Genomic DNA, 26146 nt, shown 5'->3' with positions numbered 1-26146 from the left:
AAAGCTTGTATTCCACAGTATAAAACACGAAACATTCTGGAACATGATACCATCTTTTTTATATCCTCATTGCAGTCTCATTTCAGTTTGGGAAAGAATACTAAATTCTGTTGCTTTTTATGTCAAATTTTTGAGGCTAACATGAAGGCAGTTAACAAAATCATTCATTTATACCAAAAAAACAGTTTCCTTTTGCAAGTCAGTTACTGAAAGCCACTGGGCATTTCTTCTAGGATTAAACCAAAATTGTACCAAAATTTAAGCCCATTTAGCAGTTCTTCAGAGAGAATATAGAGTTCAGATTTCTTTTGGGAAAGTGACAGTGAAGTCATTGGTCATAATTAAGGATTTTTAGTGTGCTTGTGACTACTGTTTCTGGGTTCTTTCAGTTTAAAGTTATCCTGATAGTGTCATTGTAGGCAGCTGTGTGCAAAGCCAAATCAGTAAAAGCAACACATGCTACGCAAAGAAATAGCATGGGCTGTCACAGTTGAGCTGTGTCTTGGAAATAATTCCTTCAGTACAGCATGCTGAATTTGTTTGGTTTCCTTTTAAAAAGTGTCACACTAGGAACAAATTAGAATAGGTAAACTAGAAGCAGAGCTGTGTTTTGGGGAAGAAAGCAGCATCTTGGTGTTTCAGCTCTGCCACCTCCCTCAAGCCAATGAAGGGTCTAAGTGATAACACAACTCATTCCCACTTAACTGCATCCACATGAGAGGGATTAAATTGAGGATATAGGAAAGCACCTCTCATCCAAGATGGGAGGGCAGACTTGTTCTTTGGGTGGCTGTATTGGTACCAGCAGGCTGCGTGCTCCTGTTAGGACAGAGCAGGTCAGTGAGCTTGTTTGTGCCATGAAATAAATGTGTGAAGGTTGTAACATGCAATCGCATTAGTGGCCACAGTGCTCATTCCAGCTTTAATAGATATTGTGCTTGGAGAAAAGATGTGTTAAGGATTGTCTGAGAAAAATGAGGATTAGGCTGGTAAGTGTGACTCAACTTGAAGTGAGCACAAATGCAAGGCACAAGGATGTGTTGTTTGTTCCAGTTCACTCAGTAATGGATAGCGTTGTGGCAACTCTTATGAAAAGAAAAAGCTGAAATTCTGCAGTACTGGAGATGCATGCAGTGAAGAAAAGTGTGTGATATTAGGAGTGTACACATTCTCTGGGTGTTTTAGAATGTGAAACCTAACTATCCTTCAGTTGAGCCAGAACTTTTTCAAAATGTTGGTTAAGATAAAGAACCTCTGTCTGAATCTGCACCCATGAACGTGTTGCAATAGGATAAACTCTGGGGAATTCACAGTTCTCTATGCTTTGTGTCTCAGAAGGAAAACTTCCACATCAGAGTTTCAACTGCATTTGTGCTTTGAACAGTGAAGGTACTATAGCAAATCTCAAAATATAGCCAATATGCTCTAAATTTACAGTTCCTTCACCCTTTTTTCTTGTTTTTTATTTTATTTTTTTCCCCTGCCAATAATCTCAGAAGGTATCACATTCAAACAAAGAGAGAAAGAGGGAGAGAGAGGCAGGTGTACTGAGTGCCAGGCTATCATAACTTCTAACAAGGTTATGATATGCAGAAGCTTTACTTACCCTATCCTGCAATATTCATTGTCACTGCTGGGAGATCAGCGTCAGACAGATAGAAGTAAATACAGCACCTGGGCTGAGACAGTATAAGCAGATTCACAAAGATATTAGAGACATTCATAGGCAACAGGGCTAAATTCCACGCAGATACAAAAGAGAAGAAGAGATGTGCCCTCTAACATCCTCGACAGACCGATTGTGGATGCTGGCAGAGCTCAGAGCACAGAAAATGGCCACACTCACATCATTTCCTTAAGCATCCTCTCTCCTGGTCCTCTCACTGACCACAGCAGTGTGCTGGCCTGGGTGTGTGAGCATGTCTCATGTTCTTACATCACTTCTGCCTAGCTAATGAATTGTTTAGACCAGAATGTCTCGAAGCTTCCCAGCAGTGCAGGCAAAATTTAATTTGGTGGCTGTGACAGAATTGCTGCTTTAGGCACTGTCCTTCCTGAGAGCGGCGAGATGGAGTGCGAGCTGTACCCGGCCACCGTGGTGTGTTGACCAAGGGCCAGCTGCCCAGGAATTGCTCTACTGCTGCCACTAAGCCAGCACAGGATGGCTTAATATTAACTGCTAATTAACAGCTTCCCTGACACGCAGAGTATGTAGATTTCCCTCCTCTCCAAGCTGTGATTTTCCTGCCACCATCATTTTGCAACCATAGCAAAGCACTCTGTAGAAGACTGAAGTTGGTATATTACAATGTGACAAAGCTCCCTGAATAATTTATAGCTAAGGCTCCATTTCGTACTTATTTCTTATCCTGTGGGTTTTCCCCTAGGATATGCCATCTAATTTCAATTTAAAACTTAAATTCTATAAATTTCCACTGCACAGAAGTTGCTTTAATGTGCTGTTTATGAAGGTAGTGGTGCACATGGTAGCAGCAGTGTTTCAGAGTTTCCACTCTGGGGATTACAGGTTCACAGTAAACTGAGAACTGAGGAACAATGAGGAGTTTGCTAGAAAATTGAACAAATCCACCTGAACGTATCAAAGCAAATCACACCTTAATGTTGTGAACTCTGTGGGGCAATGTTTCTGCAACAGCACGGACATCTAGATTCCCTGCTTGCATTAAGCAGAAAGGAAATGTGTATATTGTGTGTCGTGTATTTAGACACCATTTCCTGAAAGTGCACTTAGGAAGAGTATTAAGGCATATTTATGGTAAGATATAAATAAGGCCCATTACACCAACAGTTCTTAATCCTTGGTTTAAAATTATGTGAATAAAATATTCCCTGAGTATATGATTTTCTAAAATAATCATAACTTCAGGTAACAGCCAGTCTAGGTAACAAGTTACCAGTTTAACAAGGTGCCATCCAAATATTACTAAAATGTGTATAAATGTCTGTTATTTTTCAAGAGAAACACAAGCTAGAGTATTTTCCCTTTAAAAAAGTAATAGAAATTATACAGCAGTAAGTACATATCTGAAAAATTCACTTTATTTACATGTCTTGGCTAATTTAAAAGAAAATCAGGTCACTGCAGTCATTAGGACTATTTTTCTGTGTATGAGGACACGTTTTGGCAAAACATCGCTCCTTAGGTATTTAGATTTAATTCTTATTCTTTAGCACTCATTATATTTTAAAAGCTTTAAACACCTGCTTAAATTAATGAAATTAAGTTTCTCTTGAGTAAAAGTAGTGACTAAGTTGGCATCTGCTGATTTTTATAACAGCGTTTTGGATTTTGTTTTTATTATTTAATCATACAACTACACACTTCAATAGGGAAATAGAATGTAACATTCTCCTACCAAACAAATAAGCAAATCCAGATCTGCTTCTGACTGAAATTACTGGAGCAGTGTACCCAGAACTAAGAAATTGATATTTGGATTATAATGTACAAAGCTACCAGGTACAGGTGAGGTAGCAGTGACTCCCCAGGTTGTCTGTATCTTGCTTTAGTGACGAGTACCTAAGGATCTGAGATGCTCTGTCTGTTTGTCAGGATTCCGAAAGCCAACTTCTTATTCCCAGTCACAGACCTGGTTTCTTTTCTGTATAGAAAAAAAAGAAATTTTCAATTTCTTTGAATATTTCCGAGAAATTTTCAAATTCCCTCATAAAAATTTGAAAGTAGATCTTGTTACATGTAAGTGAAGACTGTATGCCAGCAATAAATACATCCTGCTGTCTGTTAGGCAAATCTCATGAACTGTGGAGCTTCTTGAGAGTCTTTAGGAAAGATTTAGGTATCACTTGCCAGTGGGAAGTGAATCTGCAAGAGGGTCAGTTCCCTTCTCTGTGGTGCCCAACTTGCCTAAGGGGTTATCGCTGTCACTGCTTTGCCTTTGGCCTGTTTGATGTGAGCTCAGGAGACACAAAAGAAGAGGTTTCACAAAAGAAGGAAATCCGGGATTTTAAGTCAAATCTTCTATTGCTTGTGATAACATGTACAACAAGGAATTATTTAAGGGAAGGATGCAGAAAGGGTGGAAAAAGGGATGGGCTGTGATACAATGCAGCTACAGAAACAAATTTAGATTGTGTGTAAGATGTGCTACTTTGAGACTGATATGCCTGGTACTGGAAAAACACTCAGTGCATGCAAGTGCACTTGTGAATGTGAACAGCCTAAATAATTTTAGAATCTATTTACAAACCACTTACATCTACCTTAGCCTGCTTGTGGGATTTCTGATGCCTGTCAGCCACACAGGACCATATTACTCGGAAAGTTGTTTTCACGTAGCTTGCCAAGCATCTTGCTGAACTGTGGGCCCTGAAACCTTGCGAGCACTTGGTTTTAGTTTAGGGAAGATACTGGCCTTGTCCCAGTTCCATTCTGTTTCCTTTTTTGTTTCTCTTTTCCCTGCTTGTTCTTTCACTTTCCTCAGTAGTTCCCATGTGGGATGGTGAGGTTGCAATAGTGACAGGTCGTTATATCCAGTCACTCAAATGATAATTGAATGTTCTTTGATGGCAGGTTACTATTCAGAAGTTAGTGATACTATTGTTTCTGATGTCTATGTTGCATATATGTGCTTCTTGTATCTGATTAAATGCATTGCTTTGGATCCAACAGGCCAGAACCAGTACTGTGGACAAAGGATGGTGGAGAACTACCAGATCCAGAGAGAATGGTTGTCAATGGCAGGGTCCTAAGCATCAGTTTCCTAAACAAAACAGACAATGGCACATACCGATGTGAAGCAAAAAATCCTATTGGCCGAAACAGCACAGAATATGTCCTGATAGTACATGGTGAGTGTGTTCTCCTTAGTTTTTTTGGTACAGGTTATGCATATGTAGCACTTGAAGAAAAGTGCAATCAGTTGTTTATGATCATTACCAAAATAGCAAAAAAAACCCCCAAAAAGCTGGAAGTATAATTGCACTTTTATTGATGCTATCACCTGGTTACTGGGAGTATGTTTACTTCCTTTTATTGGCTTGTCTCTCTTCATACAGTTTGAACAAAATATATTCACTTATATTGTGAACTTTTTGCAAAGTAAGCACCTATGAAAAAGTTTTGCAGTGTGTCGGTACCATTTTATAAATACTTGCTTCAGGCACTCACTGTTCAGATAAAGCTGGTTACAAAAGGATATATGAAAGGAAATATGGAAATACCAGCCAGGTGACTGTTTGATGTCTTTTATTTTGTTTTCTATACACCACCAAAGACAGGATATCAGATACTTTTCTTCACCTAAGTTATAGCCTGCTACTAAGAAAATTCAGCTTATACAAGTTAGCTTGTCGTCATCTTGGCCTATCATTACAATCAGTCCTCAAAATTATGCCATGTCCTAAATTCATGTTACTTATTCTAATAAAATTGAAAAATAAGAAGGTTCACATTAAATTACAATTTATTTGATTTCCTTAATTAATTAGGCAACAATATGTTTCACACTAAAAGAATAGCAGCCTTTTGCATTAATTATGAAATCAATTTGTACAGCTCAAGTATAGGAGAAACTATAACACAAAGTTAGCATTTGCCTTTAATACAGCTTTGCAATATGGATCTAGCAGTCTGGAAACATAATGTTCTCTTATCACAGATGCATATGTGATAATTCCTGGAAAATTATGAGTTCTGGAATTTGAATTTTAGCCTAAGTGAATATAGAGGCAAAAGCCCCACTATAGTTCATTACAGTAATTTTTTTTCCTCTGGTGTTTTTAGAAAATGCAACTTCCTATAAAAATGACAAAATAAAATGAAACAATCTAATAGAAATTATAGTCTGTAATTAGACATGGGAACTGTATAGATTTTGTCTGTTCATGATGAATTCAGGTATCACAGATATATGTTTCTTTGGTGTTTGCAAGCTCTCAAAAACATTTTTCACTAAAGGTTTAACCTGCCTTTAGGTATTTGGTAGAAAACTTTTAATAAGTGCTACTTTCAGCGTTCAGTAATGAGGTATTTTTTGGCACTGTTGATGAAATGTCATTTATCAAAGGAACCCTGTCGATTACTTTTCATTTCTCTTAAAGTTCACTATTAGCTTGTGTGGGATTAGTGGCACAAGTAAGGAGGAGGTCTATGCATGAGGAACTCGGAGCCTGTACTGCTGCATGAGTATCTCTGTATGAAAGACAAACAGAAAAACTACACCCTCTAACCTCTACTTGCATTGATTACTACAAGAAAAGAAAAAGAGGAACTGTCTTTTACATCCCAGAGGTGATGTTGTATTAGTTGTTGGCTACAAGCACAAAGTGCACTGCCTGTGATGAATTAATGGCTTCTGCATTTTCCAAGCGCTGAAACTTCTGTCATTTGTGTTTTCTGCCCAATTTATTTATCTTATTATTTCTGAAAACATGTCCTTTTATGATGGTAGATTTTTCCATCAGCATTGACTTATTTACCTCTATCAAAGAATATTTTGGAGTCTCCTACGTGTCTTTCAGGTAGTGGCATGCCACCTGTTGATCTGATTATCTTGCAGCAACTTCATGGCAGTCTGTAAAATCACTCATTATCAGGAAGGCATTTTGTTATGTTTGGCAGCACGTTAGACACATTATCAGGTTTAGCTTGCACATTGCTGACCTTTTCTGTTGTGAGTACCAGGGTTTTCCTAATTACATTTCTGCAATTCCAATGTTACAACCAGAGAAGTAAATGTCAGACGCTTTTGAGGTTTCCGAAACAACGAGAGTAGTGTGACAAGTGTGTGATGGTGTTTAGTGCTTAACAACTTACTGCGTCTCAGAGTTGTAAAGTTTATTTTAAGTAGAGAGTAGACTGACACAATTATTTTATCAAGAGAAGCACAATCAGTTGTATAGATCAATTTAGGCAGTGTCTCACCCCTTCTTTAGCTCATTACAGTCATGAATGTCCCTAGTGAAACATAATCCTCACAAAATTATACAATATTCTCTCTTTTTATTTCTCTCTGGGGGCTAGCAAACCTACTTTTTATCATTTTCTGAGATGCATTCTGCCATTTAATAAAGGATGTATTTTTTTTTATTATATCTAGAATCATGGAAGGGTTTGGGTTGGAGGGGACCTTAAAGGTCATCCAGTTCCAACCCCCCTGCCAGCAGCAGGGACCCCTTCCACTAGACCAGGTTGCTCAAAGCCTCATCCAGCCTGGCCTTCAACACTTCTAGGGAGGGGGCATCCACAACTTCCTTGGGCAACCTGTTCCAGTGTCTGACCACCCTCACAGTGAAGAACTTCTTCCTAATATCTAATCTAAACCTCCCCTCTTTCAGTTTAAACCCATTTCCCCTTGTTTTGTCATTAGTTGCCCTTATGAAAAGTCCTTCCCCAGCTTTCTTGTAGACCCCCTTCAGGTATTGGAAGGCCGCTATAAGATCTCCCCGGAGCCCTAAACATATCTGGGAACTTCCTTTGATTTCTCATCACTTCCCCTGTGCCTAATGTGTTGGTGTAATATTTTTTTTGTTCTACACCTTTGTTAGAGCTGATTTATCATATAAGCACGCCTTCTTACCTTGAAAGTTGGGTTTCTAATACAAGTACGTGCCACATTTAACATAAGGGGAGGTATGTTCGCAAAGATGTGGGAGAAGAGAGGGGAGGAATCTGCATGAGAAGAGAATTTCTTCACAAGAGATTCTTTTAAATTGCAGGTCAAGGAAGTAAGGAAAAGATCTGTAAAGAGTAAGGCTTAAGTGCCCTCAAGTGCTAGTTGCCACTGCCTTAATAGAGCCTCTGGAAGTCCAGCTCCATAGTTGTTAAGCATCTAATAGATTTTCTAGGAAACTCTTGAGCCCAGAGGAGTTGCAGTGATGGAGAAAAAGAGTGATAATCACTTGTCCAGGTTTGGAGAGATATTAAGACTGATTCAGTTTTTCCAAGTGTGCTTGTGTGAGAAGGCAGGGGACATCAATGGAAGGGATCCTCTGCAGAGGCAAGGGAGTGTAACCTGATTCAAAGCTTTGCTTTTCTTATCCATACTCTAATTTCTTCTACATTTTTTCACATCTACTTCAGCAGATTTTCTGTCTTTCTTTTATTAAGGTTGTAAAAGTTTTGTCTGGCTTCTGTTTCTTCTTTTTCCCCTATAAAATCACCCTCTCAGTGGCTCTCAGTCTACTAATTGTCTCAAATTTGTGAGGTTATCTTCCTAACTCAGGATAGATTTAGAGAGCTTTAATGTAGAGAAACTTGTCTAAAAATGGAATGTATAATTTATAATAATTAGAGATTAAGGGTAAACAAAGTATTTATACATATTAATTATACAAACCAAGCAAACTGTCTCATGCCTTTAACTGGACCAACCTAGACACAAAACTATACAGAAAAGTAGTATTTTTTCCACTGTAAAAGATGATGAGGTAATACTATTTTGATGTTAACTGATGGTGGTGGAAATAAATATTGCTATAAGCAGATGAATGGCAATCTGTCTAATGTAATTAGTATCTCATAACATAAAAGGTCTTTTTAGATTTGTAGTGTAATTAAATAAATCAGACTTGATAGAAATTGAATATATTTGAATCAAGTAAAAGGCGTGGGCTATTAAATATGCTCCTGCTGTTTTGCTGAATCAATACGGCTCCTACTTTCATTTTTCTTGACTTTTATTATTAACAATAAATGTCAAGAAAACACTTCATGAAGCAGGAAGGTGGGCACAAAGTCAGAGTTTATAGGCAGCTGTACAAGAGCAAGACATGTAGTTTGCTCAAAGGTTTGTTTCATGCGCTAACAAAGCCACAAGCTTTAATGCCTGTAGCTGTTGGCATTTCTGTAGTCTAATTGGCGAGCTTAGTGCTTTAGAAGTGCACATTCTGGCTAGATATATTACCCCCTTTCTTCAGTAATGGGCCCCAGGCAATTTTCACTCTCTTCCAATTTATTAAGAATTTTTGTTTACCTTTGTCCAAATACTAGTCATTAATCATCAATAAATAGAGCTAACTGTCAAACTCACGATGCTCAACCCAAAAACATAGATTCTACTTGCAAAGCTTAGGTAATGACTGCATTGATTTAGCTGGAGTTGAGAAAGGAAGTGGTCTGGCATCGTCAAGCCGAAGACACAGCTGTAGGAATTCATAACCTCTGGATGTCACTGCTGAAGACTTAATTCAGCATCACATTCAGTGGGTGACCGAAGTCCACGTCATTGGGAAATCTTCTTGATGGAAACAGCAGCATTTGATAATTTGCAGACTTATTTGAAATAAAGTACCTCAGTGAAACGTCCTGATCTGCCAATCTAAAGACACACATTCAATTCATTGAAATATTCAGAGCTATAATGTGTCTTCTATCAATTATCTGTCAAACCAGTATGGAAATGAACATGAATCAGCAACTGTGGATGGTCAAGGCAGTGCTTACAATTAGACATACAGTAGAAGTGTTTGAGCCAGTAACTCAGTGTCTCTGAAAAATAGAAGGTGGCATGACATATTCCCTTGGCTTCAGCCTCTCATTTATTTTGTATTTTTTTCTTGCATAAGCTTTTTTTCTTTTTCAAATAGTATGGAAAAATTCTCACTGTGGTGGGTGTTCACATTTGCATTCTGATGGCATTGTCACATTCCTCTTACCATTACTGCCGTAGTTTCTTTCAAATCCCAGTACACCTCCTGTTATAAATTTTCCCACTCTTGTGGCCTGTATCCTCTTCTAAGTCCCACAGCTGTTGTTATATCTATAATGTTCTCATTTCCACCTGAATTTTGCCATTTTCCAGTCTGATCGCTGCATTGCAGTTAAAGTCACTTTTATTTTCATGCTGCTTCCCTTCAATAGATTCTCAAGTATTTCCACCTCACTCTCAATTTCTCACTAATCATGATCTTAGACTCTGCATTTGCTGGTTTCCTGTCCCTTGTATCCCCTCTCCTTTTTTCATGGTCTCTTTCACCTTTTTCTTCATTTTTGATCTAGTAGTAAATCTCTGTGTAGTAAATCTTGACTGTTGGCCGTATCTGGAACAGCACTGTGCCAAATTTGCACCAGACACCTTAGTTTATTTACACCTGCCTCCAAATACATTTGGAGAAGTTCACCTTCTGTGGCTATCCTTTAGTTCTAGACAAGTTTCTTTTTAGATTAGTAGAAACTCTGTGGAATCCCAAACACATCTGAAAAAGAAACAAACTCCATTACCTCTATCTGTTTTAGATTCCTTTATCTTTGTCTGTTCATTTGCCTACTATCACATTTTTTTTTATGTTTCTTTTCTGTTTTGATGTTCTCATAGGGGCCCCTCTCCTTCCTTTGTTTCTGTAACTCACTTGTGCACATCTCTCACTCTATGGAAGTAAAAACTGAGTAGAACAGTAATCTGAAATAAAACTGAGGAGGTGAGATTTGGGGTTTTTTTCTGTTTTCTTTGAAAACTGAGCTTATCTAGTCAGTAGATCTCCTCCCCTGATTTGCAGATATTTTCACTACAGACCTCTAATAAATCTTGTGCACTGTTTTTGGCCACTTTATGCTCATAAACATATCTCAAAAAAACACATAAAAAAATTCACTGAAGGGGCAGGGGGAGGTGGAAAGGAAAGGAAGCAGCATAAGAAATTAACTCATTACAACCCTATGATAAAGGTAACATTATAAACACATGGAGAATTTTATTCAGGTGTTATTCTGCAAAGCACAGCCCTTCAGATTGTGTTGAAATACTTCGATTTTGCGTATACATTGATGTTCTAAAGCGACATTAAGGTATTAAATCATTAAATACTAAAGTTAACTTCTACAGATGACTCTTATGCTAAAAGAAGTGACCCAGATCTTAAAGCACAGTGCAGATGAATGCTGCACAATCAAATGAACCAAGAAATCATTGTGTAATAAAGCTTTTGTCATTGGACTAAAGAAGAATAATGTTTAGTTGACATTTTCAGGTATAAGAAGTCTGTCAAGAAACTTAGGGTGGAATTGTTGACTTAATTTTATGGATGAATTGTCCAGCTATTATCCCTGAATACTCACAAGGCAGCTACTTTGAAATTGCTTTTTGTTGATAAATACTTGAATAGTGGGGTCTATAGTTGAGCTGTGTGAGCTGATATGTCTTAATTTATGGTGACTTTAGAAAAATGAGATACAATTTTATTTATTTATTTATTTATTTGTTTTCAGATAAGCTCAAATTTATCTTGGAAATGTGAAGAAAATAACATTCCAAACCACAGTAACACTTTTGGGGAATCTGTTTGACTCTTCTACATTTTTACATTAAAATACTTTTTCTGGAGTCTGCCTGCATTTCTATATTATATAAAGGAAAAAAATTCAGTAACATATTTCTTACAGTATTCTATTAGTATTTTACTTAGAACAAATAAGGTTTCTCTCACCTTGTTTTCAGTATTTTTCCAACTAAAAAACAGATCTAGCTGACAAAAATTTGAAATTTCCCTGAACAAAATTTAAGAAATCTTCATAACATCTTTCTTCACAGCGTAGATTCAGTAGAAATTTCTGGTGAGACCCAAGATGTCTTTAGCCCCTCCTCCAAAGGGACATCTCTAAGCTGCAATCACAAACTATTTTTTCTCACTTTTACTGCTTGAATTCTTGACCCAATGAAACATAATTCTCTTTGCTTTTTAATTGAAGTCACATTTTTTATTGCTAAATCATATCACAGCCTTTCTGCACTGGATCTTTCTCTGTCTTGCTATACCTTCCTGTGAGTCATTTTGATTTTGTCTCAAGGATTCAGAGCTGTTTTGACAGTTGTCAAGAAAGCTCATTGCATTGATCTTTCTGTATGACTTCCACGGAAAGGGGAAGAGACAGCAAAAACTATCCAGGAGGACAATAAGGATGTATCTCAAAACCATTCTCAAGTTGCAGGGAGAAAAACAAAACAAAACCATAAAAAAAAAAACCAAAAACAAAAACAAAAAAAAACCACACCACAAAAACTGTTGCTATCCAGTATGAGTATCTACCAAAGATAGAGATTGCTGTGGGTCATTGCACTAGTGGATTTGGTTTTCCCTCTGTGGTTTCTGTGTTTCGTATTTTCTACAGGTTTTTCAATCCTGGATCGCTAGGAGGCAGGCTGGAGTTGAAGGAGGCTGACATGTTGAAGTACTAGTTTGCTGAGTGATTGAGGAGAGCTCTGGGTGGATTTCACCATTCACAAGCAGGAACTGAAATCTCTTTGCACTGCTTTGTCTATCATTTTGTTTAAAAAAAAAATAGCAGATAGGACCAAGCATTCTTTAGAGCAGATATTGCCATATTCAATTGGTGAGCTGTCCTATTTGATGGCTCAGTAGTTAAGGTGCCAAATGTCTGCCTGCCTCAAGGGAAGCTGAGGAATTTCAATAAAACTAAGTCTTGACTATATTGCATGAGTCCCACTATTCATAGTAGCATGTTATAGAAAACCAAAGAGTCATGGGGGGAATTCAACTCTGTGTATATTACTTTTTTGAGCAAAAAAAAGACAGAGCATAAAAGAATGACAGCTAGAAAGATAGGGCCTAGTTGTCTCAGGTAATGTACTATGGTGATAAGGATGTGAAAATTAAGTGTATTAGTCAAAGAGAGTGAAAAGAAGTGCAATAAAGTATGTTTTAGATTGTGAAGATGCCATTAACTCAGCCAAGGTGATTTTCAATGGTATACAGCTATCCCACAGTGATAAAGCATTTCAGATTAGTGTTGGACCCCTTTGGTTTTATTTTGAAGTAAAATAATTTAAATTAAATAAAGTTCTCTGTTATCTCTTTTTATCAACCTTAAAATTATTGCAGAGTTTTGAGTTCTTTAAACAATTTCAGAGATTTCTCCTGAATTTCTCAGAGAAATTATAATAGCAACCATAATAAAATAAGAGATCAGCAATCTGTTTACCTCCACTTGTCTCCTTAATAGGGAAATTTTAGAATATTCTCCTTGGCCTCTTCTTCCTAGTGCAGTTCTGGCTGAGCTTCTTGAAATTTTTTTGCACAGAAAAAGTCAGATGTCATTCTGAGAAAGCTGTCATCTTTGTTCAAGGCTGCTGGTATCTGAATTTGTATTGTACATTAACTTTCCCTTATAGGTTTTCAAGGGCCAACTCCCGGTACTTTATTTCACTTAATTTTGAATACTTTTATTTTATGGCTTGGAGAAACAAGGAAATATGGCTTGTCTGTTTACTTAAAAGGAATAAAAATGAACGTCACAGCCTTAATATGATTTTCAAGCAGTGGCAATGGGCCTGGAACATCGTATTAATAATGATAGAATGCTGTGCTTCTGGGGAAAATAGTGCTGGTTTTATTCATACAAGATATTTGGTGGCTTTTGTGGCAATATTTTGTCTTGAATGTAGTGAAACTGACACTTCAGGTATAAGGACAACTGCTTTTTTAAATACAATTTTAAGAGGTTTTGTTTTCTTTTGTGTTTTTTATTGTTTTGGTTTTTTATTAGAGGATTCAAATGGGACTCGGGAGATGTGTTCTGAACTCCCCTGTCAGGCTCAGAAGTCTGTAAAATATAAGATATTCCACTTAATTCTTCTGTGTTCATTTCCCAAGCTGTGAAACAGGAATACAGCTGCCTTCTTTCCCCTAGCATTTGGTCTATACTGTCTAAATAATGTTCTTAAAAAGCCTCAAGGCCAAGACCCATTCTTTACTGCATATATATTTGTTAATGTAGAGTTGTGAACAAAATCAAGACATGTATAGATGCCTTTTTATAAGTAAAGCTACTTTATTTGAGGCTGCAGTCTCAAGCAGTGCTCTAAAACTTTACCTTTTTATTGAAAATGTTGAATTACAAAATTCTTTTTCCTAGGCTATCGCGTGCTCTTAATTTTAAATTAAATGGCTATTAATTTTACTTAATTTATTTCAGGCAAGTTGCATAAGATTCAGTGATTTGATCAGTGCATTGCTTGTAACTACTTTAATTAGTAAGATGGGCTTTTATACAAGATAGAATGACTCTCTTAAAATAAAAGGCTTTATTAGTACTGCTACTATTGGGAAAGGACTGGTTTCTTAACTGCTAGCAAAAACTTATGGTAACTTTGGGAAAAAATAGGTCTTGCAGTATACTTTTGGAGTAATCTGAAGTATGTATTTATTTATGTAACTCCAGAACGTGGAAGAGTGATCTTTCTGTTGAATACTTGTTTTGGTTTGTCCTTAGAGGTACATCTGGCACTAATAACCACCAATAAAGTAAAACTTAGAGCACTTGAAAACAGATTCTTCAGTATTAAAGAATTTTCCTACACAAGGATTTAGATTTTTCTTGTACCAAGGTAATCTTCAATATCTAATCATCAGGTCAAGTTACTATCTTGTAAAATTTATCCTTTTATGTTCTCTGTGTATCACCTGCTTTTAGCACAATTAGAAATTAAGACATAACGAATTGCCACCTATTAGTTTTCTGCAGTACAAATGTTGCAATTCATATAATCTGCCCCACCAAAACTGAACAGCAATAGGTGAATGTATTGTGAGATGCTACATTAGTTCACCTTTTATTCTTCTACTTCACCGAGGGCAAGAGTGGTGAGCCTTTTAAATGGCTAGACTGGTGACAAACAATGAGTCTGATGGAAAATGAAATGGGAGCGTGTTCCAGCATCTCAGGGCATTAATTGCAAACTTCTCTTTCTGTTTCAAGGGAGCTACAGCTTGAGTGCTTTCGCTGATCACAAATTCAGCAGAGTGGTGTGGGGAACAAAATGATCCCTAAAGTAAGCACTGAGGGCTTCAAAGGTCAAACCTTGCATTTTAGAAGTTATCAACTACTAGTGCAATACTTAAATGTTCATGTTAGAAGTTTTCTTGTGAAATGCTTGGTTCAGATTTCTTGTGGTCCCTATGTGCAACTCCACCAACTGTGTGTGCAACAGACTAGTCTCCAGGTGACAAAGCTGTATTTGTGGCAACATCTGTGCTGTGGAGAAAGGTCATGTTTTTCTATCCAGAAAAAAAAAAAAAAGAAAAATACCTTTTTTGTGTGTGTTTACTGCTATGCTTTGCATTTGATAAAGTACTCATGAGCATTACATGGAGGTGCGTGTCCAGAGAAGGGCAACGGAGCTGGGGAAGGGTCTGGAGCACAAGTGTGATGAGTTCCCAGCTGAGGGAACTGGGGTTGTTGAGCCTGGAGAAAAGGAGGCTGAGGGGAGACCTTCTGGCTCGGTCCAGCTCCCTGAAAGGAGGGTGCAGAGAGGTGGGGGTGGGTCTGTTCAACCAAGGACCAAGGGACAGGACAAGAGGAAATGGCCTCCAGTTGCACCAAGGGCAGTTGAGATTGGATGTGAGGAAGAATTTCTTTGCTGAAAGGGTTCTGAGGCATTGGAAGGGGTTGCCCAGGGCAGTGGTGGAGTCCCCATCCCTGGAGGGATTGAAGAGTCATGTAGACATAGTGCTGAGGGACATGGGTTAGAGGTGGACTTGTCAGTGTTGGGTTCATGATAGGACTTGCTGATCTTAAAGGTCTTTTCCAATCGAGGCAATTCTGTGATTATAAAGCGCATAGACCCAGTGCCCACTAAATCCCAAATTCTGTTCTATTCTGAGAAGGGTAGCGGCTGTCTCTGCTCAGCATGCTCTGCTTGTTGGAGTCCCCACAGAAGGTTGCTAAATATCCCTCCTGGACACCTGACCCAGTGCCTCACAGTGCCGTGTGAGAGCTGCCCTGAGCCCTGGCAGTCACACCTGGGCAGGATGGGAAGTCACAGAGCCAGTCACTGCTCTCAGCCCTGAGAACTTGGCCTCCCTTAGCATGTCCTTCCTACTGCATTAAAGCTCTTCCTTCCCATCACTTCTTTCTTGTCACCTGGCTGAGAGCCACAGCTCCTTGTTTTCTGACAGCTTGCGCACCTGTCGTGAGCCTGACCTGGCTTTACTGGTGGAAAATCAGCCTTTCACACACCCGCAGTCTGTGTGAGTCCTGCTGTGGCTCTGGTGCTCAAAATAAATTAGATATTCAGTAGAGGAGTCATTTCAATCAAACTAAGGGCGGTTAACTTTTTCTTCATATTTCAATGTCAAATGAGATTACAAAATTCGAAATAACTTGCTACTACACCTTGTTTTTTTCATATTCAGCACATTATTTTATTTTGTCATAGGCAATTCTGGTCAGAGCATGTGTTTTAAAATGTGCCATGGTATGATATGAGGTCCTCATTTTAAAAGATGATCTTCTAAGTGATTTGGGATGGACATCATGCTGCCAATACTAAGTACTAATAATGAAATGGGCTTTTTTTCTTTCAAGTTATATTCTTAACTTTCTAAGGACAGAATTTAGGCCAGGGATGTGTCGATACCAATTTTTTGCTTAGCTCTTTGAAAACAGAAGGAGACATTGTCTTTCCTGCTGTAATTTTGTACTACTTCATCCTCCTTCATTTGCTACTGAAACCTATTGCTTTTGAAATAGGAAAAAAAAAAACCCACCAAACTATCAAACTTTCTATAAGAACAGAGAACCATTGTTCTTTCCAGTTCCTAACTTTGGGGAAAAGGAGCAATGAGATCAAAATCCTAGTATCTTGTAACACTTTATTTTTTTTTTTTTTCCTCTGTCCTGACTGTGCAACCAAACTAAGTTTAATCAAATTTCACTGAGCTGTCCCACATCTTCTAATATTTAATATTATCTACAGGCCCATGAAATGTCTTAGAATCATGGGACTGTGTGAACTTATTTTCTTTTCTTTCTAAGCTGCCAGTTTAGCCCAACTGTATGTCTTGCATTATGAACTCATCCACCAGAAGTCCCTAATGGTTTTAAATAGGGATCTAGATCTACATGGATCTTAAAAGGGTTTTGATATTTCTTAATGACATCTGATTTGCTAGCAAAAATGCCAAGCACATAATTGCCATTTCAGAGTTTCATAAATCTAAATTAGTTAGTAAAAAGAACCCCTTGACCTCATGTCCGTGAGCCTTCGTGATCCTTCAGTCTAAGTGCTCAGGAGCTATTGGCACATGATATTCAAGCTGAATGATCCTTTTGTTCAATCCCGTTTTCTCAGAGCAAGGCTAAATGCAGCTCCCTTTGAATTTAAAACCTTGCTAAATTATTTAGTACTACATACCACAGACTGATTAAATTTTGCACAGAGTAGTGAGATTGTTTCCCAGGTAGGTCATCACTCAGTTCAGTTTACCACTTAAAATTTCTTTCTTTCTCAGTCAAAATACAGCAAGGACCATCCATCATTATCACTTTGTCCTTTAATTTTTCTGTCAGCCTTTGTCAAGCTTGAAACAAAAGCCTTTACATTTTTATCAGCTGCAACTATTCTTGTCTGAATTGTGCTCAGTCATTTCAGAATATAGCTTGTGTTTTTACCAAACAAGTCAAATATTTTCAGTAGGTCGGATCTATTTTTCACATAAGCCTGCTAAACTAAACAGAAGCATTTCTCATTTCTTTGGAAATGGAAAGTAAAAATTCTTAGGGCGAAATCAGTGAGAGTAAATTATCCAGGCTCCCTGCACTTAAATGCATTAATGTCTTCTGCCTTAGTAAGAAGAATGCAGCGTCAATTCAAGAAAGAAGGAGAGGTGAACAGGAAATGTTCATCAGGCTGGGCTTGACAGTGTTTTGAGCTGATCCCGTACAGCGCTGTTCTGCCGTTTGTACGCAGAGTACATCTGTGCCCCTGCTAAAGAGCAGCCTCCAGACGAAGCCAAGTGTTGCCTGCTCCTCCTTTTTCCACTGTCTGCTCGTAATCAGCCTCAGATTACCTGCTGGCTGCCTTCACCTTGGCAGTGCTCGTGCAGCTTGATGGCATGCTAGCAGACAGCAGTGGCCGTGAAGAACACCTTCCTAAAACCTTCCCCGTACTCTTCTCTGCATCCACTGAACTGTCACATTATGTCAGATCCTGACTGAAAAGAAAGTTCTTGGCTGAGCATTTGTGGCTCAGCTCGAGCCCCCCTGTGCCACTAGAAAGACGTTAGGATACTCCCTTTGAAAATCCAGTTCAGGTCTTACCTGTGTAACCTGTGGGAACATACATGAAAAAGAGTTGGGACTGGAGTCAGTGACTCCCCTTGGCATGAAGTCTAACACCTTTTCTATTTTCAACAACTTTTATGGAAAAGATTAGTTCTCTGTGCATTGTTTGTATTTCAGAGGCAGCAAGGTGATGAAATGAAATACCAACTTAAAGACATTTTTTGATTTTTGACTGAACATCTGTCTGTCAATGAACATTAATTTTAGGAGTGAGTTTCAAAATTAATGATAACAATTATTAATTGACTTCTAGATCTCCGAACATTGCTTTTCTATCTTGTTGGTTCCCCATCTGCAAAATATAGCTATTTTCTGCTTCACAGGAGGCTAAGGATTAATACCTGAGTATTACTGAAATAGCAATCTGATGCATTGATTTGGGTAAGGCTACTTAAATTAAAAAATTCCACTTTACAAGGTCTCTTGGTCATAATGATCTTTGGTATTTAGTGGTGTGAGAGTCATAAACAAAAATTTGTTTTCAGCAGAACGTTGTGTACAACTAGATTCAGAAATAGCAAAGCCGGAAAATGGAATTAATTTTCACTCCAACACAGGCTTCTTGGACAGAAATCTGCAAATCCGTTCTGTTAAGATCCTTTTTGACAGAGAGCTCAAGAGAACAAATCTACGTAGTCCCTTTGAGCAGGTTTCTGAGCAGCTGCCAACAGGGACCTCTGGATAACTGAACGTGTGCCTCACCAGTAGCAGAACATACACGTGCCTGGCAGTAAAAACAATGAACTAGAAGCAGGTGAAATCATAATTCCCTTTTCTGACATACAAATGAAACAGCACACACTCTTTAAAACAGTGATTCATAGGCCTTAAGCAGTAGCCTGTGCTGTGGAGTTTGGGTTTATACTTGTAGTCCGTCTGATTTTGGGAGCTACCAAACCGGCTTACCTCCTACACCTACACTACACAATGAGTGAATGAGAGGCACTGCACGCTACTTCTCTCTTTTTTCTTTTGAAGTGCATATTCCACATTTTCTTATGCAAAAGCATTTTCAGAGCAAAAATAAGTAAAGTTTTCATGAGAACCTGTAAGTTTTCTTGGAAGAAATCACACAGAATCACAGAATGTCAGGGATTGGAAGGGACCTCAAAAGATCATCCAGTCCAATCCCCCTGCCGGAGCAGGAACCTAAATGAGATCACACAGGAAGGCGTCCAGGTGGGTCTTGAATGTCTCCAGAGAAGGAGACTCCACACCCTCCCTGGGCAGCCTGTTCCAGTGCTCTGTAAATAAGGAGCATTTCTGTCACAGAGGCTTAGTAGGACTGGGGGATCCTGCACACATAAGTCTTTTAAAAGTGGGGCTCGGGTGCTTTTCAGAATGCTGCTAATCTATGGCACTGAAATTGGGAAGGAATTTCTTAACACCAATATAGTCTTAAGAAGCAGGCATTCTTTATTCAGCGCTGGGTGCTAGGGGTATATCACCACAAATTGAGCCCACCAAGTTCACAAAACTTAATGCATTTGGATATAATTGATGAGTTTGTTCCACCCACTATAGATGTGCATTACTGTTCTACTTTAGGATCAGCTTAAACTTCTCTTGTTTACCTTTTAAGAGTGCAGTACATGACAAATTCACAGCGCATGCTAATACAGGAGGGGCTAAGTCTGTTCAGTCTCTAATTGAGTCAGTGGTCACAATCTCCCCCGGCCACATTTACCTTTCTGCAGGTTCTTCTGACTTCATCCTTCTCAGACAATTTTCCAGCTTTTGGTGCCTTCTAGGGCAGGATGTTCTCCTTTTATCAGTCTTTTAGCCCCTTTTCAAGGGCACAGTCCTTAGTAAGACCTGCAGAGTTTATATAAAGTCACTGGACTCGCACAGGCTAAAAACAATGGGCCCCTTGGTACTTAAAGCTAAGCTACAGATGTCTTGTTAAAACTAAAAATAAGAATTACATGTTTTCTAACATCTATGCCTGGATTTGGCCTGTCCATGATAGGGTTTAAGGATGGGATATGTGTGGTCCAAGAGTTCCAAAATGCATTGCCTAGAGAGCTGTGAGCTGCTCTGTTACTTTACACACACGTTCCTGCTGTACGCGCTGATGTCTTTAAAGAAGCGATTCTACAGGGCAGAGCCTTGAGCCCAAGCAAGTACGAGCTGAGCATTTCTAGAGTCTAGAGTAGACCTAGATTTCATGGCTTGGGCAATGCAGCGCTCTCCAGGCTGCTCATTCCTCCTGCTGTCTTGTCCTCTGGTCTTTGAGGGCAAGTCATTGGAATGCTGTGAGCAAAGCAGACCAATTTGCATGGTGAATTCCACCTTACTCTGCTAAGAAAGAATCAAAGCCAATGCTGTTGCTTGTATTTACGTTTCTTTTGAGAACATACCTTTTTCTTTGAGGCTTCTGACAAGCTGCCATTTTTAGGTTTGCCATTAGCGTGTGTGACTTTGGCCAGGATACTAATTTCTGCTCAAGTTTTCATTGTTCTTGATCTGATTAGAGAAGATGCATCTGTCACACCTGTATAAAATCACTGATATATCCTAGTTCTTGTTAACTAGTCTATTTCTTAGGTTGCCTTTCTTTTAAAATAAGAAATCTTGTCGGAAATACTTCAGTCAGAAGAGAAACCAGAAAGCAATGAAATTCAAAATTCACCAGTGACTCATTTGAGCTATTATGTGGTAAAGTAGGTAGACAGTGTGTTCGCAGAGTGGAAAGCACCGTCATAAAACCATAACTGTATTTACCAGTTGCAGTTAACTTGCCATTGCATAGTCTTAATTAAATGACATCTTTAAGAAAGATAATTAATGGTACCGTTAAGTCACACTAATTAGGTTTTACATACAAGACTGATTTGTAAAGCTTTCCTAATAAACAAGGCTTTGCTCTCCTTATGAAGTCGGTGGGGTTTTTTCTGTTTGATTTCATTTTTAGCAGATACTTATCAGGGAAGGAGTTTCCCTTTATGAAAAGCAATTGCATGTGATGTATCTTTTTAACATGTTTATTTATAATGCTTGTTATACTCAGTTCTGTTTAATTAATGTGGTACTTACACTCCAGGTCATGTCACCGTTTTTCCTGGTGATTGATGTGGCTACATTGTGGGGTTTTTTAAAAGCCTGTTTTAATTTTCCTGGCTTGGGAATATTTTGTACTGAGAAACAGGTTAAATATCAGTGTACAACAGATGAAAGAAGGATCTCGTGCTGTTTTCTGATGGCTTTCAAAAGTGGAAAATCCCACAAGTATAGATTCCAGAGAGAATAATGCTGGTGTTTATCAAAACCAGAAGCATACAGAAAATTGTAGGTGACTCATAGACGTTAACTGACAAGGAGACTTTGAAAGTGGCAAAATAATCTGTCATCCAGTATGAAAATAAGGTAAGCATGCTAATTTGAAGTCTTGAGAGAGTAATTCTGCAGTGGTGCACTCAAGGACCCTGTCTCTGAAATGTATTCTGTAGGGCCCAATGCTGCAAAGCTCTGAGCTACCTCAGCTGCCATTGGTTTCAGTCAGAATTGATGGGGCTCAGAGACCAATTGCGTTTCTTTCCACAGCAAGGGAAGACAGATCGTGGGTCAGGTTTTTACTCTTTTATTGCACTGAAGAGCAATAAATATTGCTTCAGTGCAAAAAATTAGGTTTTTACTCTTTTATTGCACTGAAGAGCACCCTTCAGAAATATTTTAACTGAAATCGGTGTGGAATGGGTTACTCGCTATCAACTACTGAGAAACTAGTCCTTTCCTTTTAAACCTGTGGCATAAATAATCTGAAAAATGCCAGATGCTTTTTATGTCCTGAAGTGCTTTTCTCTAGTTCTCTTCAAGGCTTTTGTTTGTTCTTTAAAACCTACGATCACCTTATAAGCAAAGCAGTACTGGTTTTTATTGCTTTTGGCAGGGTAATCAAAGTGTTTTCTATCTGTACATCTGGTCATGTTCTGCTCTGTATGGGAGCATTGTGCAGCAGATATTGTTGGTTCCTCTGCAACGAAGCAGCAGCATACCTACGCCTGGCATACCTGCACTTACTTGATTGAAAGCTGAAGGGTTTTGTAGGATGCTGTCCTCAGGTCTATGCATTTTATCTGACTTATATACACAGGTTTTTAAATAGTAATATCATTAGCGTTTCTGATTTTTAGTTCTAAGCTCTTTTAGGGACAAACTGATATGTGTATTAACAATAAATTTTAAATGTTAAGGATGACTGAAAGATGACTGTGCCTGCTAATTAGGGTAAAGATTTTGAAATATACTCTGCTCTGGATCTTAGCAGACAACTGTGTCTTAAACAAATGTGTGGGAAGAAGAAAACCAATCCGGAAAAAGCAGCTCTTAGAGTTAGTAGCATTTTCTCCCCTTTTTCCTTCCATTGAGTCTGTCTGAAAGTGGGTGTTTTAACATACAGCCATTTCTCGTTAACATGTGTGTGTTTATTTTAGCATGATGGTGTTGTTTTTTTTCATCTCCCACTCTGACACAGCATGTTTCATCTCCGTATGCTTTCTATAGACTATATGAGACATTTAAAATGGCTCAGTGAAGAAATGGATTCTTGTCAATTAAACAGTCACTCTCCAGATCTGTGAAAACTTGGTCATTTTAACAGTGTTTTAAATTCCGTGTGCTAGAAGATTGACTATAAAAAGTGAGAGTGATATAATGTCAAGAATTTAAAGGTACTCTGTTGTACCTGTAATAATTTATGTTAATCATGTTTTAATTTAGTCATTTTCAACATACTTGTATTTACAAATTAAACCACTGTTATGGTTCTCTTTTGTTTGCATGATATGATTTTATTTTTATTTTTTTTTTTCCACTCACCAGATGTTTTCAACACTTTGCTTCCCACTACTGTCATCCCCTCCCTTACCACTGCAACAGTCACAACCACTGTAGCCTTAACAACCAGCACAACCACATCGGCAACAGCCATCAGCACCAGAGGTACAGTATGCTTCTTTGTTATGGCCTGAAAAACACATTATCAATAGGAAATTATAGGTTTGACTTTTAAAAAGGATAGAATAATGCTAAAGAGAGGGTTCAAACGCTTTAGTTCTATCTATATATTTAATAGAATAATGCACAGGATGGTACATGGTTAAGAAAGATTTCATATGACCTTGAATATTTTCATTGCTTTAGCAGTGTGTATGTGAACTTTGACAGGATGTTTAAATTATTTGTATACATTTGCATTTAATTTTTTTAAGGTTAGTAAATTAACTTTAATGTAAAACGCAAGCAAGCTATTTTTAAATAAACATGACCTTTTAAGACTGGTTATTTTGGGTGCTAATGTTTAAAACAAGATAGGTGTCTTGGCATTGGAATGAGAGTTGATGCAATCTTGTTTGATAACAAAAAGACATTGCATTACATCATCCTTGTTAGTTTTTTACAATTTAAGATATTTCTAACTTTATATTTAAAGTGTCTTTACCTTATTAAACTAGAGTAAAGATGAGCTGAATTTTTTCTCCATCCTGTCACGTTTTTGTCTGTTACAGTTTTTTTAAATGCTTCTAGTAATGCTTTGCTTTGTTATGAGCAAAATATAGAGCTTAATTTTACTGTTGCATTCAGTGACTGATCAGATAACTGTTGAGTAGCGAGGATGTGTGTGAGGTTTTGCAGATTATCATCTTCTGGGTAGCTAGTAATCTCTCACGGTGAGTGAAATGGCAGAAGGTTCCTATGTGGTCTGTTGAAGGCTTTCATTGTGCAAGGAGAGAGGAAATAATATCCACTTACCACGCTGCAAGTATTCACATGATGAGGTATAATTATCCCAGGAAAGTTTGGACAGAGTTATGAAATCTTTTCTTTCTGGAAGTATTGTTACGAATCAGTTGCAGTGACCTGACTAACTTGCAAGAATAAACTGAGCTAAATGCAAGTCCTTGGTGTAAAGATTGTGATAGTATCAGATCACCCAACTTCTTCCTCCATAGGGCATTGGTATTTTAATATTGTGGCCTTCCTGTAATAAAGTGATAACCAACCTGAAATTACATGTTCAAGCTTTAATATTACTGATAGTGTGAAAAAAAATATTGTTGCTATAGTGAAAAAGAGTGTTATAGTAGCCCTTTCCCTCTAGAAAAAAAGGATAGGCCATGGAAAACAGCCCAGCGCTCACGAGTCTGAGTAGCTGCAAGAGGAACATTTCCTAAAAAGGAACAGAATGACAATTATCATGTCTTTATAAAAGAGTGTTATGAGTCAAGCAGCAGAAGCTTTCCAGCTTTCTGAAGATTCACCTACTAGAAGGACAAAGTGCTTGGTGTGCCATGATGGTGTTTGCTGTCCTTAATGAATTGTTTTATTCTTCTTATGTGGTCAAAACAAAACAGTGTCACTGATGTGATTGCATGTTTAGTGTACCAATGTTATGAAGGCGTTCTGTTACCTCCTAAGTGTGGTTTAGGACCTCATTTTCCTTTACTCTGGAGTGTTCATTTTCACCGTTTGTGTGCCTGGCATCAAGAGAAAGATCTGGAAAAGGAGAACCCTCTTCTAAGCTTCAGCTCTAACACGTATGAGAATGGATGCAATTTGATGCTGCAGTAACAAAGAGATACTGCTTTAAGAGAAAGTAAAGGAAGGAAATCTAGATGAAGGTGATCAATCACTAAAACATGAGCACTCACTTTTCCCAGAAAAAGAAGTGAATGTAGCAAAATGTCTGAGAAGATGAGAGCACTTCAACCTCAGGGAACTGGTTGATCATCTTAGGCAGATGATCTAAGAGACAAAAGAGTGTGGGGAGACTGTTTCTTGAAAGGTTTCCATTGAAAGGAACATGACAGCCTAACTCGATGCAGAGGAAAAATAGGACACATCTAGTAGACTAATGAATTTGTCTAACTAAGCTAGGAAACCTAAGAAATTTCTAATAAAAGAAATCAAAAACCACAAAAATGTGAAAACAAGAGAAGATTTCTATAAGCATAAGTCACAGAGAAAATCAGTGTGGAAGAAACAGGAAACCAGGCATAAAATCAGAAAGAATCATAAGCAAAAGTAATTGCAGCTAGCAAGGTGTGAGAAAATTAACAAAACAAAAGGGTTTAGAAATACATTCCATGAAAGACAAAAAGAAATGCAGTGCTCCTCTTAATGAATGATTAGGACAAGGCTGAAGTAATTGGTGTTTCATCCAGCAATGGATGGCAACTGGAGTGCTATTTGAAAAAGGGATGTCACACTGCAAGATGACCACAAATACAGACAGATGAAAGAACAACAAGGACAGGAAGATATGCTCTGTGAGGAAGCTGAAGGCATCAGTTTGTTTGGTTTTGCTTTCAAAAAGAAAAGTCAGTATGACTCTGATGAAGAGTTATTTTCCAAGTTCAATGGGGAAAATGAATCTACTGGATTAGTGGCAAAGGCATTTAGTGGGGAAACATTCTAAATGTGCATGAGGCAGTGACACAGTGTAGCTATTGAAGTTCTGTGACTTCCTTCATCCTTCCTTTCTTTAAAAATGCTTGATTCCAGTGGCAGAGGGAAATGGACAAGATGCTCTCCTTAGGTCTCTTCCTCCCCTGTCTTTCTTGGACCCATTAAAAAAACCAACAACTAAGGAATCTTACATCATGATGATTGAAAAAAAGCTTGAATTAACAGGGTAAAAAAATAAAATAAAATCTCCAAACCATTGTCAGTTAATTTGGGAAATGTGTGACCCATCTCTGTCTTAATTTGCATGGTATTTTGTAAACAACGTGAAAAATATCTACTGATCCAGTTGAATTACAGCATGATAATTCATAAACATCCTCTTTAGTCAAACTTTTTACTTTCTCAGACAAACATGTGCTTGCTTTTGTGCTCAGTCCTTCAGGAATTAATTATTCTTTTACTGGTACATTACCTACTAACTCAAAAAATCTAACCACAATTTGATACCAGTGAGGAGTGTTGCTGTTTATATATTTGTCAAGGGTATCTTAAAGCCTAATAACCATGATGAGGAATGTGTGACAAAATGAGAATAAAATGTATGAGAAGAAACAGTTCTAGAGGACTATGGAAAGAATAATTATACACTGTAGGAATAATTTCCATTCTATCAGATTTATG

At 38.0% G+C, this 26146-nt stretch overlaps 1 protein-coding gene across 1 annotated transcript in view; it reads left to right on the top strand.

Annotated features, from left to right (window-relative positions):
- The first annotated feature begins 4628 nt into the window (after window positions 1–4628).
- Window positions 4629–26146, top strand: part of CADM2 (cell adhesion molecule 2) — a 59784-nt gene continuing 38266 nt past the window's right edge. Inside the window, exons 1-2 of the mRNA XM_029085154.1 lie at window positions 4629–4830; window positions 22880–22999. Of these exons, the coding sequence (XP_028940987.1) occupies window positions 4629–4830; window positions 22880–22999 (322 nt within the window). The remainder of the gene's footprint in view (window positions 4831–22879; window positions 23000–26146) is intronic.

The sequence above is a fragment of the Antrostomus carolinensis genome, unplaced genomic scaffold, assembly GCF_000700745.2.
Source record: "Antrostomus carolinensis isolate BGI_N321 unplaced genomic scaffold, ASM70074v2 scaffold1305, whole genome shotgun sequence".
NCBI classification, from domain to species: Eukaryota; Metazoa; Chordata; class Aves; order Caprimulgiformes; family Caprimulgidae; genus Antrostomus; species Antrostomus carolinensis.
This window is presented reverse-complemented; position numbering and strand designations above follow the sequence as displayed.